The sequence below is a fragment of the Anser anser genome, assembly GCF_964211835.1.
Source record: "Anser anser genome assembly, chromosome: 8".
Lineage (NCBI taxonomy): Eukaryota > Metazoa > Chordata > Aves > Anseriformes > Anatidae > Anser > Anser anser.
The window spans coordinates 19,599,033-19,620,373 of record NC_139728.1 but is presented as its reverse complement, the minus strand read 5'-3'; the positions used below and the strand labels follow the sequence as shown (position 1 = coordinate 19,620,373).

Sequence of the window (21,341 nt, the reverse complement as noted above, 5' to 3'; positions counted from 1 at the left end):
AATGTTTGGTTAGATTCCAATCTTCTTGGAGAACGTCATTATCTCTTTCTTTGGCAAATAGAGGCCCAAAGTGTCAATTACCTTCTTAAACTCTTTTATACATACAGGGTTGAGCAAGGTTTGATATTCTGTCTGCCAGCAGCTCAGTCGGCAATTTTTCACAGTCATACACAGAAAAATTGTGCACCAGCATATCATCCTAGATAAATTACACATTTCAAATGAGGTTACAGACAACTTCACCACTCCTGGCCAGTTTATGTTGGAAGAGGGGGGGGGAAAAGCAACAACAATCCAATGGAGAACACTTTTCCATTATTAAACTCTATGATTTATTGAACAGAGACAAATGAGTATGCCAGATTGGTGGGATATTATATGAAAATCAATGTAGCTATACAAAGATGACATCATTCTCTCTTAGGTGTGTAATTCTTTATGATACTTTGTTAGGTGACTTACACTAAATTCATAGCCCCAAAGGCAGATGCAGAATCCGATAGGTGTAGTGAGCTCTACCATGTGTTTTTTATTCACATATACATAGATCGGTGTGTATACATTTGTGTACATGTCATATACATGTATGTATATCCAAAAGTTCTGGAAATATCTACCATCCCTTTACTTTGGACCAGCAAGTTAGAAGAATGTATTGTTATTGCTGGATATTTTTGGATTGTAGCGTTGTAGATGCTAGAGATACAGAAAGTCAGTTATGTCTCTGGTAGGCACAAAGTTAGCAGACTTTGAGATTATAAGTTTTAAGTTCTTTAAATGAAATTTTCCCACATCCTCTAAACATGGACCATATTGATTGATTCTTGGACCATAAATCAGGATGAAAAAATTATTTTCTCAAGAAAGGAAGTCAGCATTATTTGGCAAGGGTTAAAACGCATTTTGAATTAAACAAATGAGAAACTATCCATGTGCAGCTGATCAGCTTGAAAGTTTGGGTACATTTTTGAGAGAGACAACTAACTGTTTTTCTACTACCACATCATGTACACACATTTAAAAAACTTTTTAGATGCAAACAGGACTAATTTAAAAGAGAGACTGGATATGATTAAAGATATAACAAGAGGAAGTTTAGTTTAGTAATCCATTACTATGTTTAAGTCATGCTCAAAGTAGCATTTCAAAAAAAATGTAAACAAAAAACATGGAAAGCTTTTTTTTTTTTTTGTGTTCTGATCTGTGAATGTTACAAGTCTAACATGGGCTTGGTCCAAGCCTTATTAAAGTCAGGGTCAATTTTAAAAGTGATTATAGTGGGCTCTATCTCTGGCCCAGGAAAACAGTATTTTCTGCCAGTAGGAAGCAGGGCTATCCCTCTGAAGATTTCTCTCTATCTCATAGATCTCTCTCTCTTCATAGATCTCACTCTCTTCAAGTGAAAAACTGTAAGATATTTTTTCATACAAGTGAGCTAACTGGATTTGGCACTTTGAATGCATAAAATGTTTATGGACGTTTTATGGACTCAATCATTTAAGGAGGTAAGACAATTGGAGTAGGACAGCCTCCACTGTGTCTTATTCAGCATGAACATTTTGTTACTTCAAATATCCTGCATTGCTTTCCATCTGACTGATGTTCTTATGCATAGCCAGCCACTGTTGTAACGCCCTCTTCCCTTTCAAACTCCTGATCTACTCTTAAAAGCTTCATATAAAACATACTTTCAATAGTAGCTTGTTACAATAAGCAATTTCAGTTAGTTATAAAAAGTAAAGTCAACTGTACAAATACTGTTTTGATTAACACTTTTAGCAAAGAGTATGGCTATTTTAAGGAAGATAAACATATCTCAGTCCTTTGCAACTGGAAAGCAATCATGCAACTGCTGGGCAGTCCCCAGCAACCTACACACACCATAGCTATCAAACCCTTCCCAAAATCACACAAAAGTGTAACTTCTTGTGTATGAACAGCCAAAAGTCATACACAAAGAAAGGACCCACAAGACAAGAAGTGCCACCAAAGCTGTAGGTCCCCAAATGGCCAGGAACCTGCTATGCTAACTTAGAATCACAGAATCAGTTAGGTTGGAAAAGACCTCCAAGATCATCAAGTCCAACCATTAACCTAGCAAGTCCAACTGTTCCCAGGCAAGTAGACCATTATGCACAGGGTAGAGAATACAAAATCCTCCAGGCTAATTTGCCCAGGTTTTCCTATTTCATCATCTGCCTACAGGTTTAATAATGAATGTTGAGATACCTCAGCTGGGTAACATCGTACAGCTCAGCAGTCAGTCTCTGTGTTTCAGGAAAAGGTGAAAAACATTCAGCTGTGTTATGACCAATGCAGATGTAGATAAGAAGAAAACTTATTGTTTCCCAAAGAGAAACACTGAATGCATGGACTTAATTAAAAATATAATAACTACATATACAACAAACAGGATGGGGCCTCGTAACAGTTCTTGGGACCACCAAAATGTCAGACACCTAAACACAGAGTATGAATTCTGAATATGAAGATGAATTCTGCCCTTTCATACAGCCAAAACTCTGGTTTGCACCACCCTGAAACTGGAAAAGATATGGCAGAATTTGGATGTAGAACAGCAGAGACTAGAAGACAGAGGGGCAAAAAGGAGAAAGGGTAATGAAAAGCGAGAGACAAGCCCAGAGGCTATGAGGAATGTAAAAAAAAGGCTTGGAATCAGAGGTCTGCTTTGCCTTCCTGTGTAGCATATCCCAAGTTTTCCAAGCTGTCACCCACTGTGTTGAGCCCCATTATTTGTGTTTGGCTAAGGCATATTTCTCTCCTGCTGTGTTATGCTAGAGCAGCTGCAATTTGCCTTTTTATAGCTTGTGGTAACTGATAGCAGTGAAATGAATTTAGGAAGTGTGTGGGTTGGATCTTCCGTATCAGTGATTTCAGACTATTTGGTAAACACAGAAGTGACATCCAGTGATGTATGCCTGCTGGTAACAACAGAAAAATCTCTGGTGATCCAGCATTTGGATCAGATCATCCGTTACCGAAAGACACTTCTGAATATAATGAAATGATTGTATACAGTGTTTTTACAGGGTCAAATTAATTTGAAAGGTAAAATTTCCAAGCTCTATATAGTTTCCATAAAACTATAGACCTATTGAGTGCTATAGAATGGCAATGGTGACACTGGTGAATCAAAACAAATTCAGTGAATACAATAGAAGTTGATTGTGGGACACTTCAACATCACCTTAGAGCAAGAAGATGGGAGTCTCACAGGAAGGCTCCTTCTAAGAGCTGGCAAAAGCCAGAGAGTTGGTAGTATGACCCTCGGTAAAACAAGAAAATATGTTTATGTTCAGATTTTGAGTAGGCTTTCATTTTGATTCAGCTGAGTTTACATAAATTGCTCTGTGTCCTCAGAGGGATTCCATATTTTGATATAAAATACCACTTTTCACTGATGTATTTTTTGCCTCTGGAAAATGATAAATCCTACTGCATTGCACTTCAGAAAGAAAGTCAGCGTCCTGTTACAGTGCAAAGTCGTCCTGATAGCCTAAGTCCCTGCTCGCTATTTCTGGAAGAGCTGTAACTATTTTACAAGCAAGACTGATTAATTTTTGCAGTATAATTTGCAAGTGACATTTATAAGGGAATATTGTGCAGGGATATCTGGGAGGGATATTTTGTTCAGGCTTTTCCTGCTTGCCTGCCTACCCTCCTGGAACAAACAACACTGCTTCATTTTCCTTCCGTATTTTACAAAGTTGAAGTAAACACTGTGATCACACTGTTTATTTTAATTTCCTGCAGTGTGCCAGCAAAGCAGCAAATTGGCAGTCAGCAATCAAGAAGCAGCCAGTATTGAAACAGCAATGCTGCTTGGGAAAGCATCAGTGATGCCAACTCATTTTCCCCTCTGTTTTAAAAATAAAATATTAGCTTCTTTGAAATCTTACTTCCACCCCAATCTTCTCTAAAGGATCTGAAATTTTGTTTGTTTCCTTTTTCTTTTTTTTCTATTTTTTGAGAAGAAAGCTGGGATTATGAGCAACACATAATTTATACGGCTGATTTTTCACATAAAGAAATAGATTACAAAAGTGGAAAATGTATGCTGTTTGTCTGTACAAAATCCATGGCTTTTTTTTTTTTTTCCACAAAAAGAAGTTAACTATAAATCAGCCTTATTTGTATATATACATATATATACTTTTTTTTTTTTTTTTTTTGCCAAGAGCTTTAGCTATGAAACTTCATTTACGTGTATGATAGTGAGAAGCTAAAGCCTCATACATTACATTCAGAGTACACATCTGCCCAAAAAGAGTCCTAAAAAGAAAACAGTTTTCAGAGGCCATTCTCTCTCATTTTATATTACATAAAACAAGATATATAAATACAAAACAAGAATGGGATATTATTTCATACCTCAGAGGTGTAAAGCTTGACAAGGTGACTCATTTATCTTTTTCTAGAAGATATTCTACAGAAGGAATTTATGGCTATGCAAGTTATAATTCCAATATATAAAAGAGGCCAGATCCTACAATCAGTTATTCTCCTTACTATGTGCATTCCTGCACATATTCTTAGTGAAGACAATGAGATTATGAAGAGGATTAGCTTTTTGTTAGATTGGCCAAAGTATGCCTTTGGAAAGTCCAAAACATGACCTAATTTAAAGTTTTTGAAATCTTGTGGGAAAGATTGTAAGAGGATAATTATTTTAACAGCCATGACTTTGACACCAGGAAATTAAATTCATATCTATATGTCTTTATCTATACACAACAAATCCAATAATCTTGAGCTCTCTACAATCACTTAGCCAGCTGGCAAAGGGAGCAAAGTAAAAACTAACAAACCCCATTCCTAAGGTATGCTGACATCAGTGATTCATGATTCATCAACAATGGTGCTAGAAAATAAATGTAACAGGGCATTATTGCCTTTTGCAGCACAGTAAACACAAGGGAAAATGTCTAAGTGTATCACATTGAAAAGACAGAGCTAGCAAAGAAATAACTTTTACAAGTATTTAAGAGGTGTTACAAGCAAGTGAAAGTAGAGAAAAAATTGTGAATCCTTTAAATACATTGAGAATGTCTCTATAAATAAAAAGGGACACTTTTCCAGCTATATAAGCTTAATAGAACTAAACTGAAAAGAAGTATGTTTTTCTTGTTCAACATTTTTACAAGTCGAAAGAATTTGAGTTGCTGGTTTTAGAAGAAAACCTCAGAACAACCACTGCTGCAGTTTAACTGCCTCCCAGGTAAATGCACTGAAGATGGTTCTGCACTATGCAGAATTATTAATGTTGATGACAGTAATTATGACTCTCACAACTCATCTAAATAACAAAAAGGGCAAACACGCAAATATAACGTACCATATATACTCTTTAGAAAATGCCTGTGTTAGCACATAATTGATGATCTCCTTTGAAGGTGACTGGACTATCATTGTAAAAGCCTAAGATTATTAACTGAAGAAAAATGGGTAGCTATCTGTAGAATAGCAGATACACCTGCAGCATTCCCCATACAGAACAGCAAGATCTAATACATCATTAAATGACTGAGGCTTTGCTTTACATTTTCATAGCTTTAAACTGTTTATGATAGGGTTTAGCCTATATTTCTAATCCTTTTTAGAGCCTACCCAATTAAAATTACTTGTTTATGCTATTAGAGGACTACTGCACAATATTAATAACACACTGTATAATATGCTGCCCTAGAGAAATGTAGGCTCTCTTTCAGGGACAACAGCCATACTTTTCTGATACAAGCTTTGCTACTTAGCTTGAGGGTAAGTGACTTTGGTGGTTGTTGAACTATTTTACCAGAGAAAATGTTGGTCTCCTGACCTGAGGCTTGCTTCAAACCATTGCCACTTAACTGCAAAGCAGCACATACAAATCTAGTAGCTGGTTTGCCTGGACTGGTATTGGAAATTTTGATCAAAATATTAAGTTTCCAAACATTTAGTACTATTTTTAATAAACAATTAGATGATTTACAAGTTTTGTGAGTGACTGACACTTCTATTTCACTGTACTGAATTTTGTTTAAATGACCAATAAATGTCCTTCTGATTTTTAATGTATATTTCCCCGAGAAAATAAAAGAGAAAATGAAAGTAAGAAAAAGATGCTGCATGAGAACAAATAACATGGAAGGCAAGATAAATACATCCTTACATGTGTAGATTTAAGAATGCCATACCTGACATATATATTTTATGGATTTAATAATATCAATGAGGGACAACAGTTATGTTTATTGTAAATTTAGTTAATGATTCATAATCACAACTTTCTAGAAAATTACTGACAATGTGGTGTATACAAGACTGACCTATATTTATGGCAAGTTTAGCGTTATATTAAAGAAATATATTTATTGACTACATGGCACTTGATGCAAAGAAGCACCTAGGAAAACAGGGTTTGTTCAGACTTAAGAACAGGCAAAGGGGAAATCTTATTGCCATCTACAGGTACCTAATGGGGGGGGTCACGGGGTTCATAGAGAAGATGAAGCTAAGCTATTCTTGGAAATTTAGTAAGGGATGAGTGCACTTGAGAGCATAAGGTACAACAAGAAAAACTCCAGCTAGATATCGGTAAAAAGTTTTCAAAGTTCTGGTAGTCAGCCAGTAGAATAGCCAGCCCAGAGACGTGTGCAATCTTTGTCCTCGGGGGTGCTCAAAACTTGTCTGAAGCCCCAAGAAACCCCAAATTGGTCCTGTTCTGAGTGGGAGCTGGACCAGATGACTTACAGAGGTCTCTTTCAGACTAAATTATTCTACAATTTTTGTGATTCCTTATTGTTTATTATTTTAGACTGCAAAACTTCTGTCTAAACATTCCAAGCTTATAAAAGGATAGTCAACTTTCTTATGAGGATGTCTTTGCATTCTAAATTTTCCAATAAACATGCTTCCAAATATACCATTGTGAATGATCCATAAAAAAACAAACTAAAGGTGGGCAGCTTGTCTCTGCGTATACTAAACTGAAGTGCCCGTTACTGCTTAATTTCCCAAGATGCATGAAACACAAAAACTGACTAAATGGCTGGTTAATATTCATAACTGTTTCTCAGGACACTAAAAACTGACAATATTCATTTAGCAGTGGAAATAAGTATTAGAGCTACACATAATAGAGGACAACTCAAAAATGAAGGAGGGGAAAATATAATTTTCTTTGGATGGAAGACAAACACATCCAGAAGCAGACCCCTCTGCAGGATTTCTGGCACTTTTCCCTTGCTAGCAGCTGAAGTGGAAAAATGAATATTGGCTTCACATGTGGGCATTTCCCCATGGTGCACACACCTCCTCAGTCTTCTAGCATAGCTCAGGAATGGTAGTTTTTTTAACATGATTAGCGGCTGGGAAGAGTGAGCTACCACTGCGTGTGTATGGATGAGATGTGAGGGTTATAAAGTAGCAGTTGTGTCAACCCCAAGCTTTAGAAGTCTGAAGTCACAAGGGCAATTGCTGAAGCTAAATCAGAGAAGATACATCAGCATCTCTATGGAACTGTAATGCACCAAGAATTAAGCTGGAAAACAGGTCATATACAACTGAGATGCATGGTATGCTATACTAAAATAGTAGCTTGAGGCTGAGCTGTAGAATTTCTCAGAAACTGCCAAGACCTTAATTTTTGGCATTGACAGCATGCTAGCATAAGGTGTTGTACCATGAAGTTTAATCCTTGAGTTAATGGACTCTTGAGTATTCTTTTCAAGCAAGCACATCACAGAAATACATATAGGTAAAATCTGTTTACCGTAACAGAAGGTTATGCCATTTCCCGTATATCCTTGGGCACAATAGCAGCCTTGTGTCCCACCCTGAACTTCACAACGTGCATCTTTGTGGCATGTCATGTTGCAGCTTGCAGTAGTGTAGCCATAGTCCAGCAGACTGGAAACCAGAACTGGAACAAAGGAAAACCATATTTGTTTCTTTATTTAAAGGCTTCATACTGACCTCTAAAATCAAAAGGTTTCCATGAAATTCAGATATTTCTATAAACTTAATATCATCACAGAGTCAGCTGTATTTCAGGATGGGGCTATGGCCATCAACAGCAGTGGACCCTAGTGAAACTACTCAGGGTCTAGGAACAGCAGACGTTGGAGAATAAGAACCTGCATATATGTTCAACTAGTATAAAATTGGTAAACAATGTAGAAGTTACTCAGTGATATGAGGAAAATGTTTGAAAGGCTTTCAAATCTCTCTAGTACTTTCCAGTAAAGCACAGACATTTATTTGCACTCTGAATTATGTATGGAGTGTAAGACAAACTGCCCTACACATATCAAGTGAAAATTATCACAGAGGGTTCCCAAGATCATTTTATTTTTATTTTTACAAGCACTTCCATACATACGTAGCTAACACACATGCATGGTCTGAGAGATTAAATTAACATGTCATAGTGTTTAAAACATTGTGGCATTAGGGTTTAAAAACGTCTCCAAATTATTTAAAAGTAATCTCTTAAAATACCATTTCCATGTTATAAAAGTACTGCCTTCTTTTTTCTATCCACTGAACAATTCCCACATGATATAACTACTTTCCCGTTGTATGAATGTATATAGTTTCCAACACAAAGAAAAGAAAGGAACCTCTCCCTGTCAGAAAACTAACAGCTCACTGAATAATTATACACACCCCATAATGGGTTAGAAAAGAGGCAGTTAACTCAGAAGGGAAAGTAAGTTTCTGAATTTGCTCTTTATAAATGGTTAGCTAGGCATAACGAAAGTTGCAGAACATGAAGCCCCTTTTAGATGTTGTCTTCCCCTGCAGTTCTGCTTTTCCCTACCCAAATATTATTTTGGATATTTGCTAGCCTAGTGTTACAATTATAGGTTTCATTGCTTCAGGAAATCTCATTGAGGTGTTGTTTTCTTGAACAAATTAAAATTTCATGAAAAATTCAAAAGATTAAAAGTCACACACAATTTTTTAACAACTATATATAATCCAAATCAATTTATGTATCACCAAGTTTCATCTTCTCTGTTTTTGAGAGAGGAGACCATCTATCAGAGATTAAAACAGAAACCTGTAGGATTCTGTTGCCATGTTAGTGTTCATAACAAGTGAAATCTAAAAATCTCCCAAGCAGAGAGAGAGAGAGGGATTTAAGACAAAACCAAAACCAACAAACCAGCCAAACAAAAAACACTGAAACCCACAATATTTCTATTTTTATAGGATAAAACCAACAATGAGACGAAGACTGGCATTTGTGGGATTTGGTTTTGGGACAACCATAACAGCGGGATTGCTGAAGCCTGTAGCAACCAGCACAAGTCACAGCTCTGCGGACCTTGAGTCCTTGTACAAGCAGCCTTCCATTACCTCCAACACACTCGTTTCTCTCCAGCCCCAGCACAGCTGTCCCCATAGGTTGTCCTGCCAGACCCCACTCCCTTCCCACTTGCCACTCGCTCCTCCGGGAAGGAGATTTCACCTACCTAGGAATGGAAGCAGTTTCATTGGTGATACTGTTGCTGCGTGGCGCCTGGTGCAGAGCCCCTGTGTCACAGAAAAAAACTCCCTGCCTTAAAATGTACGACCATGTGCAAAATATGCACACATGCCTATTAGGAAAATTATGTCCTGGTGCAGGTGCTGCCCTGACACTGCCCTTTATCCCGAGCTTCGCGTTCCCAAAAGATCCTGAGACTCACAAGCAGGACATGGAGGGCTGGGAGGGGCTGAGGACCTCGTGTTCTGTCCAGTAGGAAATAAATGAGAAGGGAGTAAATGAGAAAGTAAAAGAAGCAGCAGCCTGGGTCTCACAGGAGGTGTCAGAAAAGATGCAGGAGTGAGTGGGTTAGATGAGCACGGGTTAGAGGAAGTGCTTGGGAGAGTGCTCAGGATAGAGGGAGGAAGAGGATGGAAGGGCAGAGCGGCAGCCTCCTGGCAGAAGGAGTGAAGAAGCAGTAGAAGGATGGTGAAACAAATCAGGGAGGGTGAGGAAGATGTGGAAGAGATTAGTAACTAGCCAGGGTTTACGAGCTCGGAGGTAATGGGCTACATGCTTCCTTCCACCTTTTCCTGGTGAGCTGAGTATACGTGAGCCCCAAGACCCATTTTTCTTTGAGGCAATCCTGCCTGACTGTGATTTTCCTAGAGCTTTCTTCAGTTCTGAGATAGATCCTTTCTGCAGCCAAGAAGTGTTGCTTTAAGGGTAATGGCCTGTAAGGAGGTACAGGAAATCCACTGAACTCTGCTTTGTGAGGAAAACAAAGACATATAGGCAGGGAGGAAAGAGGCAGGAAAGCAATTGTATGGCTGGGAATCTCATGAGCCAAGGGAGACAAAGTTTCTGCAGATTCGTGGGACTGGAGCGGGGTGTTGTATAAAAATATAGCAAATTTGGTAAAGCATTTGGCATGTCTTTTTGCTAAACATGAAAGGAATTGTTTCCTCATTATAGCATCCTAATCAACGATACTTTGGCATATGCTTATATTATCCATGGACATGGCAATATTTAATGTAGTTTTTGATGATGTGCATGCCATCATTTCCCAGCTTCCTGGGGATGATAACTCATGCACTGAAACACTGTAAAACTTTAGAATTGATGTATGTCAGTCTTCATAGATGAAAGCAAAGGGAGACGAACAAACAGGCATGCTCCTGGAAGACTGGAGAATCTCTCTAAGTAAACAAAATGGATGGACTGTAGAACATCATTGTGGCTAAAATACCTCATGTCTGACTATGAATTTTTCAAGTTGAGATTTTGGTAGGGAGCAGATGGGGAGGCATCAGCTTGCTTATAAAAAAATATTCATGGATGTGGATGTGGCAACATTTTTTTCTAGCTCTGTTATGAATTGTTTGCTCACTATTATTTTCCCGCGTCCTCATTATTGTTGCTGGCTAGAGTTGAATGGGTTAACATCTGCTCAGGCCAGGGAGAAGTGAGGCATGTAGAAACAGCACGTAGGTGTCTGGCTGGCACAAAGTACTTATGTAGCACCTTGGCAAAGAGAGAGGAAGCTCCAGTAACCGGATGTTAATTTTCGATGAACCACAGAATAATGAACAAAGGGTCCAGGTGTAGGAAGGCTGTTTTTCTCTGGTTTGACTTTGTGTGTAGGGGGGAGGACTTAAAGGGGAAGAAAGGAAGGAGCTTGTTAAGCTTTCCCATAATCTAATGCGCAGAGACACAGAGGAACAGAAATTCAGATGAACCGACAGGAGCTTTGATCTGCATGTCCTGTCCTTCATGCTGACATGCGCTGTATCGAGAGCTTGGCTTGTCTGCACTAATTTGCAGATCCTGGTGCCAAATTGCAGTTGACTCATAAAGGCTTGGTGTGGAAAGCCTGTAATACAGAAATTACATCTATTTGCCCCGTGTCTTTTTACTCCCCCAAATCAAGCTAATAGATGTTTAAGAGTAAGACAGACAGCAATAAGTTACAACCTAAAATTCAGATCTTAAGTGTTGAAAACACATTTTTGGAAAGTCAGAGATGAATGTTTCAGTTTCACCTGGACAGCAGCTTTCTGCAAGGGGTGTTCAGAGAGACAGGTTGGGAAGCAGTTTCTTGAATCATAGTGTTGGTAAATTTATAGTAAGAATTTTAATCCATATTCTGATTCAAGGCCTAGGCATATGGGAGAAATTGTGGATGACAGACAAAACCAAAACCTCACTATAAGAAGGCAAACGTCTTCTTTAATTTTTACAAGAAAAGTATATGCTAACTTGTTTTTTTGATAGTCCAAGGTATAAACCTTTTGTCAGGACCCTTTCCACCTGCAACAGCATTGCTGCATAACTCTACTGTCAGATACAGTGGACAAAGTGAAAGAAGGTGCACAGGTCTAATTGGCAAATGGTTTACATTATAACTGGCAATGGGTGAGGAGGAAGCAAGTAAAGAAGAAAGATGAGGAAGAACAGCATAAGAAGGACACAACAAAGAAGGTTTAGGTCAAGAGGAACTCTGGGTGATAAAAGGAGCTTTGATCAGATTTGGAAGGCAATAGGGAGACGGTAAAGAAGGGGGATTTAGGAATATCTTAATGAGATCTCAATACTGGGAGCAGTGGATTACTTTTGCATGAGACTACTTTAAAAACTGGCTAATGTGATGTCAGTTAGAGGCTGAAGACAGCAAGGTCGCAGTAGGCATGGATGTGGAGAAGGATGGACTTGACAAAGATTTTATGAGGAGAATGAAGAGGAAAGGGGAGATTTCTGAGACATTTTGGAGATTAAACCAGGAGGATTTACTGATACTATCTATTGGCATATAGGGATAAGGAGTTAAACAAGCAGGTGAACACATAAGAAAGCAGACACTTTCAAATTTGTGCTGCCAAACTTTTCAAAATATGCTGAGAAAAAAATATTGGTGTCACAGAACTGAAGTATTGATGGGTGTCTGTCTTTACAGGCAAGGAGGAGGAACATGCACAAACATGCATATTCCTGGAAGACTGAAGAATATGTCAAAACTAAATGAAATGTGTACAAGAATGTTGAACATCAGTACAGAAGAATCCATCCCTGTTTGCTTTAAAATAAAGAAACATTAAAAATAAATGGTTTGTGGAAACACTCCAAAAAAAAAATGCCTTTCCATTATTACACAGTGGAAACAGAGCCCTGATCCTATACTTAAATGTGCAGTTCGTTTTATAAATGGGCCCATTGGTCTTTGCAAGACTGAGTTAGAAGGGCATAAATAAGTGAATATACACACGTTAACATGCTTGACTTCAAATCACACGTTTTTGATTACTGATCATTTTGATTACAATATCTTATGTCTGACTATAGATTTCTCAATTTGGGTTTTTACTGGTGAACTGGTAGGAAGACATCAGCCTACTCATAGAAATGACTGGGTATTTTGCTAGCTTTGTATCCTGAAGAAACGTATTCTCAATGATTTTAAAGGTAACTGGGATGCTGATTGTGCAGACAATGCTATGGAACTAACACCCACAGCTGATGAGGAAGGGAAGTTAACACTTCCAAGAACTTAGTCCTAGGAGCTTTCAAAAGATAAAGATAGAGCAACTGCTTTTATTACTGAAGCTGCCTATAGTATCAACAAAAGAGCAAAAACTGAACAAAGCTAGTATTGTATTATTTCCTTCAAATGAACATAAGCACAATCTACTGCATTAAAGACAGATTTATGCCTTTGGTGTGATCAAATTTGGACTGCTTAGCTGGGCATATACCTAAGAGTCTCACCACATTTACAGTTTTATATTATAATGGGGATAAACAAGTGTGTTATATCAGGAAGTATATTTCTTTCTCAAATTACATGTTAAGTATGTATGCCACTGGATACCTATCAAGAGCCAAAAGCTGTCATCTGATGGGCATCTTACAAATGTATCTGCCGTAGGTTGCTGACCCCACTTTCAGACCACTATGAATCATTTTGAGAGGGGTTGGTGAGAGTGTATCACACTGAGAGATCCTGAAAGCTCTAAGTAAGGTTCATACATCTTCAGCCTCCTTGCTGTTCAGCTCTACATATACTCAGCACCCTCAGCCTCTGGTATCTAACCCATCAGCAGTATGCTTCTATTAATCCACTCAGTATGTGCAGAACAGCCACAAGCACTTGCACGCACACACTCACACATTTATCTGTATCACATAAGCACATATACGTGTCTGTTACTGAACTGGGCTGATGAATACTTAATACCAATAATAAAAAGATGACCCTGATCTTTGCTTATGGCCTTTGCATTATTTTTGGCAAATGACTATTCACTTGAATATCCTAGCTTTCTGCCAAAAAGAAAATGAGATGTAAAACAGATTGAGGATGCCCAAATGTCTTGGATAAATCTTTATCTCTGATACTTGCTGTTTTTTCTTGCTGGTTTTTTTTCATCTTTTTTTTTTTTTTTAAATATATATATATAACAAATTAATTTATTGTTTCCAAACCAAATCCTATCACTTCAAGAATTTAGATGGTTTTAAAGCTACTTCAGATATGTTTCATTTATCCTAGTCACTAGACCAATTATAGTTTGTTCCTAGTCAATAAAAACTGGATACAGTTGAAAATGCACTTAATGTCAGTTCCAAATAATATATTTCTGTGGTTGGTTAAAATTATTTTCAAATAAAAAATAATCCAGGGAAAACATTTTTAGAACACAAACTAGCCTATTACAGAGCATCCTACCTCAGGTAGGACTCTGCCAAAAAAGCAGTTTTAGCATCTGCTTTTCAACTGCTTCACCTCACCTTCCTGTCTGAGTGCCTCACGAATCCTTATTGTTTTGTGTGCAAACATCATATTCCATCCAAGCATACAGGTCTGAATATATCTCTTGGGAAGATGCAACTCTAGGCAACTCTGAAGCTATAAACACACAAACACACATAAACATATGCGTGCACACATCCTCCTAAAGCTGCGTAGCTATGTCCATCTGAAAGAAATTGAATATTTCAGTGTTCAGAGCCACTTTCTTTCTGCTCTTTGTTTTACCTTGGGTGAAGTCATGAAATGAGGGAATTTAAAGTGAATGCAATGTTTCTAAAAGCCATATCAACTACCCTGAAACTGGGCTCCATTTCCACATCTGCTATAATACAGAAGAGATGTACAGACTGGGTAAAAATATCTTCACAGCTAAAAGGGACAAAGTAATTTGGTTTTCTTGTCTCCTGGGACTGGTCATTCTATGGTAGTGACAATGATAGTCACATCTCTTCAGGAGCAATAGAGAGAACCCCATGAATACTTACAGAAGTGAAATGCCAGATTACCAGTTGCTTTTAATCCACACTCATTTTATATCAGAAGTGAAGGGCTCGTACAGTGCAGTGTTAATATGTTAACCATCAGATAACCAGAGTAGCTCCTAGAAGACAAGTGCCTTTTCTTTGTTTCATTACATGGGATAAGAGTTTTGACTCTTCTTGTTATTCTAACATGCAGTCTTAGACATGAAGTAATGACAGTCACTGTCAACCTGTCCAGGTGTATACCCTCACAACACTTGGATCAATATTCCACACAGGCCAATATCCTATAAATACACCAAGTCTTTTTACTCCTCAGGCAACAGACTGCCAAACAAGGTTAAATTATAAACTTTATTATAAATTTCAGTCCTTCTTGAATTAACTTCTGTGTCTCTTGAGGAGTGAATAGATCCTAAACAAGGATATTGGGATTTGGTCCTATACTTCCCAGGAACCTCCATCTGCCCTGGGGCTGTACCTTGCAGAGATGCAGGCCCACAAGGAGCAGAGGAGGAGGTGCGGCCAGCTTGATATGGCCACAGGGACTCAGAAGGCTGTGGTCAGATGAGGTATGCACAATTCTGGGATAGAAGATGCTCTTTTTCATCCCCTCAGCCCCTCACAGTTGCAAATGTCTCGGTTAACATCTCCTGGTAGCCCTACCTGTCTGCTGCTTTTGTGCTCTGTGTGTTCTTTCTGTGTGGCCAGAGCCCTCTTCCCCTTGCCCCCATTCCTGCCTCACCCACCTCCCCCCAGCTTCCTCCTTCCTCTCAGTCACTCCTCAGGAATTTGTACACTTCCTATCTGAGAACCCTTACAGAAGGAAAAATGCATGAGGACTGTATCTGGGGAACAAAATAATACTCAGAGGAGGAAAATATTGGATGACCATTTAGGACTTAGAGTACATCCTATGAACTGCCAAGAGTGCTATAAGTCAAAACAAAACGTGTTAAAAACAATTACCATCGCTGACTTTTTCTGTAGGCAGAAAGTTCTCTGTGATGCATGGGCCAAGACACCACTTATTTTGTAATATTTTTTGTCTATGATATCATCCCTTTCATTTCAGGTTTCGGGAACATTGTAGCTCACTGGGAAGCTGCAAGGTTAGAAGGAAAGTTGGCACCACCCCATAAAACACAAGTCACTGCACTCAAAGATGATGTGGACGATGGTCTGGTGGAGAGAAGAGCAGAAGGAATGGAAGGGACAGGTCCTCAAGTATCCCTGTAATTACTTGTGTGATTGCTTTTCTAGCATCCAGGTCACCTGGCAAGCCATGATGTTCATGTGGACCGGCTCCAGAAAGGGTCTCTTGACCCCAGTACTATGTAGCAGTACTAGGTAGCAGTTGCAGAAAAGTTCACGCTTTGTTGCTGCCCGGAGACAGTGATGTAGAACCATTTTCTCATACAATTCTTCTGGCTACAGGCTCATGTTCCTGCAGTGTTACTGCACTGATGATGGAGCTCTGGCAAGTCCTGGTGAAGCAGTTGAAAATTAAAGCCTGCAATATGCTGTTTTGACCCTCTGTTAGAGACCACCACTATAACAATTTGTTTCAGTTGCTTCAATGAAAAGCTTAGCATCTTAATTTAAACCTAATTATTCATTGCTAAACCTTTCTGTTTGTTCTCTAATCCTAGCTGCTGGACTGTGGCATGTCTTGAAGAAACTCAAATTATGCCCATCACAGATTTGCATATTATTTTGTATGTCACTGATGCTCTTTTGACTTGGAAAGTAAACTGTTTGCTTAACTTGTATCCTTCAGGCCACTTTTCACGTGTTTGCCTTTTCTCTGGGAATTTTTGTTTGCACCGTGTCTATTCAAAGCTGCCTTTTAGATTAACTGGGTGTAATTCAGTCCGCAATAAGAGAGAGCAATTATAAATAAATAAATCCAGTGATTTTTCTTCTCAGTTACACCCCTGCATAGAGGTCTAGAGGTCTCTACTTCTATGTGAAATTAGGCCTGCTGAAGTAGGACCGAAAGGATCCTTCTGATGTGGACTCACCCTTCCCCACGAGAGGATTGCAGCCTTTTTTCCTTTCTTGCTGCTGCTGGACAGTTCATCTATCCTAACCCCTGGATCTCTCTCGGAGAGGTTAGAGCTAATTCATGCCCCATCAATACGTACAAGTAGTTCAAATGATTTCTTCCAGTGTTCATTGTCTTGTACTTGTCTGCACTGAGCTTAATCTGGTATCTTGTTACTCAGTCATTCAGGTTTTATTAGTTCCTCCTGAAATTCCTTACTTTGCGCCTTGGTTTATATTAACTTAAATAATCGTGTATTGTCAGCAAATTTCAGCACCTTGTTATTCATCCCATTTCCCGTATCATTAAATATGAGTGGTGAGCAAATAGCGGAGGAAATTATTCATGAATATTCATTTGAAGTTAAAAGCAAATTCCATTTTGACCGCATTCGTGACTACTCCTTATTCACTTTCTGCGAATGGTTGAGTGCTAAAGATTTACTAGTGCAAATGCATGCAAGAAATTCACATTTTACATCCGTATACAAATAATCCCTCCAAACAGAATTCAATGTGTATGTTTATGGGCAAATCTCACATTTCAGGGACAGAAGGGATTTCACTAGATAGGGAGTAGAGTCTCAGAAACTAAGAGTATGTTCTGGAAGACCCCTCCCCTTCTCGTGCAGAGGCAATCTGACACAAGACACATAAGCGGAGAACTGCATTTCTGACACTTCCCATTCACCATTTGTATCAGCATCCACCCAGTGCCAAGTAAAGACCTATAGTCCTGACCAGCCCTTTGTTGCCGTCTGTACTGGGTCCTGACCAGTCCCATATTTCCAACTCTTTTCACTTATAGCTTGACTATTCCATGCATCCCGGCATTCTGGTTCAGTCCCATCTGGTAAAAGATTATGGGGTCTCAGCAGGTTTGGTTGTATGGATGCTACCTGGTACAGGCTGCCAGTTGCTGCATCTCTGCTGTCTCCTGCAGTTACACAGCCAGACAAAGCCCCAGGGAGGTAACTGGGCTTTGCGGGGCCCTGCTAATCTTACCCAAATAGTAGAGATTGCGCTGCTTGCATGAAGCACAGCAGCTTTTTAAATGTGACCCTGTGTATTTCTAAAACATCATCAGATGTGTCATAAATCAAGGTCATAAATGAATGAGATATTTTACAATAGCAGTTAAGAATGGGTGCCGCCTGTTATTGGTTCTGTTATGCATTGTACAGCAGCAGTAACCTAGATCAAGGTTATCTTTGAAACCCATATAGATACCAGAAAGGGAAAACAGAAGCAAGGCCCGTGAATAAGGAAGGGAATATGCAACACTGACACGGTGCATGGGAAATATTGCTATAGCAGAGGGATTAAATTGATTTGACTTCTGTAAACCAAGAAGAGGTTAAACGGAGGTAGCTGGTGAGAAGTTTTGATTCTCCTCATCTTTTATTCCTTATTATTTTAAAGTAGAATTGATACTGTGTTAAGTGCACATATAAGGACAAGAAGACTCTTCAGTCTCTTCAGCAAATTCATATCCGTGCTCCACATTAAGCTCTGCTTGAAGATGGTGCCAAAGTCCTCATCCACCCACCCACACTCACAGAGGACCATTTGGCCTTTTGGGTGATTAGCCTAAATTGTTTTAAAGTCTGTTCTTCACATTAGTATAATGATGAAAACAGAATGGAATATAGTCTGCAATGCTCAAAAAGCAGCAAGAGATATGATTTGTTTCAATAATATATAGTTCAGTATGTAAATGCCCAGGTATAGCAGGGCAGTTACTGAATAAATTCCTGCCTGCAAGCTAAAGCTAGCAGAAATTTTGCTTATGCATGGCTATAGGGCTTGTTCTTTAAAAGAACTAGAATACAATGAAGCTATTTATGTACCGCTTGAGCTTGTACACTGGAGTCTTTACTTAGTAATTTGAATGTTTTTGAATGAACTATTTTAAATAAATATTATTTCCAAAAACCACTGCTGTATGCATGTGGCATAGTCAGTGCTGATTATACCATATGACACAGCTTTTTCATAAGGTTTCAGGAAAGCAGACGTGCAGATATTCATATGCAACTTCCTTCACAGAAATGCTTGTATTTAAAGCAAAAGGAAATTAAAATGGGATTCCATTGTTTAGATGAGAAAGTGCAAGGGTTCATGACTAAATTAATGTAATTCTGCATTTGACCTTTAGACAAAGCACTTAAGAGCTCTCCAGTAATGACATCATATTTACTCGGTGCCTATGTCTTAGTATGCATTGTTTAAATTACTTAATGAAAAAAGCAACTATAGATTTACAGTATATGCGTGATATACTATATATGTTACAACCTAAACCCTCATCACAGTTGTTTTAATTCAAATGATGACATGCTGGATTTCAGATCACAAATCCCTTCCTGACAGCATTACAGCCATGATCCTGGAAACATCTGGGCACACAAATAGATGTGTGCGTTCCAGGGTGTTTTGGGGAACTACAGGGATGTAGAAGATGCACATATAAATTTGCTTTTCTATATTTCACATTGTTTGCCAATCTCCATCCTTTAAAATTCTCCCCTAGGTATCTGAATTTATCTTTTATTTCGGTATTTTCAAAGCCTCACTATCAAGAGGAGAGTTTCCTTGGAGATTTTAAGAAGATTTTGAGCTCACTGAAGTCAAGGGAACTGCACTGCTTTATGCAAACTGAGGATCTAGTCTGATAGTGTCATCTTTGTGAATACAGAGCAGAATGAATTTATTCAGACTTATGAAAGCCACATGAATAACTTTGTTTGAACAATTCTGTTGTATCCCCTCTGCATTTACAGTGTAATTTAGCAGACTGAAATTAATTTTTCTTCCCTGATTATGTTTTCTGCAGACACAGGAAAGGTTGATGAGTACAATATAGTTTTAAATGATGTGCCTTGTTTATGCTTTTTCTTTATGGTCTATTACTGTAGGATTTGAGTGGAACCATATGATTATAGTCTTAGGTTGTCATGCAAATGGACTCATTTTGTTCCATTTCCCATTCCCCTTACTGTCCTTGTCAACGCGGTGGATAAATCTTGCTCTGTGTTCTGTTCCTCATAGACTTGTAAGGCTGTCATCAGAGTGGATTAATCTTCTGCCTGTGTTATCACAAAATTCTCTGTCCTAACAATGACTTATCACTGAACTTAAAGCCTGATATACTTTACACTCAATCTGTAGACTTAGTCTTGCAACAAAAATTGTAATGAGAGCTAAAAATGCTACAAAACTAATCCATTCTTATCACCGTCTTTGAATTGTAATTTCATGGATTTCCTTGAATACGGCATTTTACAGAACAATACCAAGAGAGAACATGGTAGAATAATGCACTTGAAATTTCAGTTTTAAATGTCACTTAAAGTAAACTTCCAAATAGTTTAATTAAGTGACCACAACTGTAGTAGAGATTATTGCCATCAGAAATGCTGCACAAGCAGTTCCTTCGATAAAAGCCAGGATGTGGACAAACTATTACTCAACAGCATATAAAAACACCATTAAAATAATGATAATGTTGGGACTTAAACCTAGAATAATAGAGATTTTAGAGTTACTGCTTCCACATATAATCCCTTAACTCTCCCCTTCATGCTTAGCCATTGTACATTTTTTAAACTGATGTGTGGTTGTTATGTATGCTTGTAACTTATTCTTTTCTCAGGGTTCTCACATGGGTCTATGTTACGAGAAAAAGATGTTTTAAGAACTTCTTTAAAATATATATTTATGTGTGTGCTCAAGATGCTAGATGAAATATGAAACACTAAATATTTCTTGCTCTCTGATGTAATATATAAAAGGCCAAAAGAAACTGATTTAAACTACTCTGGATTAGAATAAAGTCTTTTAAACTTTAAGTTATCTTGATATTTTATAACCATATTAGGCTTGTCTACATGGGGGTTTTAAAGTGAGGAAAAGAAGTTAATGTTAGACTATGTTAAATGGAAGTAAGTGCTTCCACACTGCTTCCTTATGCTGATGTACAGAAATTCCCATGTTAACCATTTCAGTTGCAGATTCCATTTGACCTCATAATTGGCAACTTTGGCCTGGAAACCAGTGCAAACTTTTGCATGCTGGCTCTGTGATTTTTCTCACGGTGCTTTATGAGATGCCTCCTACAACTGGCAGGAGGCCTGAGACTTGCTGTATTAAACTGCCACGATTCTTCTCCTATAACTCAGCTGTGTTTTGCCAGCTTCATTTCTAAACTGCCATGAGAGCAGCCTGGAAGACACACTGCTCACTTACAGCAGTCTTTAATATAAACAGGATAATGTCTTGTATTGGCACTCACACAGTCAGATGGATTTGGCTTTGTAGCTTTGGAGGAGTAGCATTATGGTTTCAGGAGAAGGAAATCTGGAGGATGAAGTAAAAAGATTTTTTTTTTCTTTTTTCCTTGGAGGCATTTCTCTACAAATGTTTTCCCACAGTGCATCATTGCTTCTTAACTTGGTGAGCAGTGAGAGTGCCTGGTAGGAGACAATCCTGGGAGGAAAGGCAGTGCTGAAGAATTTAATGCTGGAGAAGG

At 38.4% G+C, this 21,341-nt stretch overlaps 1 protein-coding gene across 7 annotated transcripts in view; it reads right to left on the bottom strand.

Annotated features, from left to right (window-relative positions):
- The window catches only part of ADGRL4 (adhesion G protein-coupled receptor L4), an 89,730-nt gene that overhangs the window by 64,690 nt on the left and 3,699 nt on the right, over positions 1-21,341 (bottom strand). For 2 of the 7 annotated variants that reach the window (XM_083846434.1, XM_083846440.1), the window contains exons 1-3: positions 9,696-10,053; positions 9,480-9,540; positions 7,772-7,921 (exon numbers count right to left, since the gene is read on the bottom strand). In XM_083846434.1, coding sequence (XP_083702560.1) covers positions 7,772-7,921; positions 9,480-9,501 — 172 coding nt within the window. In that variant the 5' untranslated portion in view covers positions 9,502-9,540; positions 9,696-10,053. The other 5 variants (XM_083846436.1, XM_083846437.1, XM_083846432.1 and 2 more) reach the window with 5 other exon arrangements.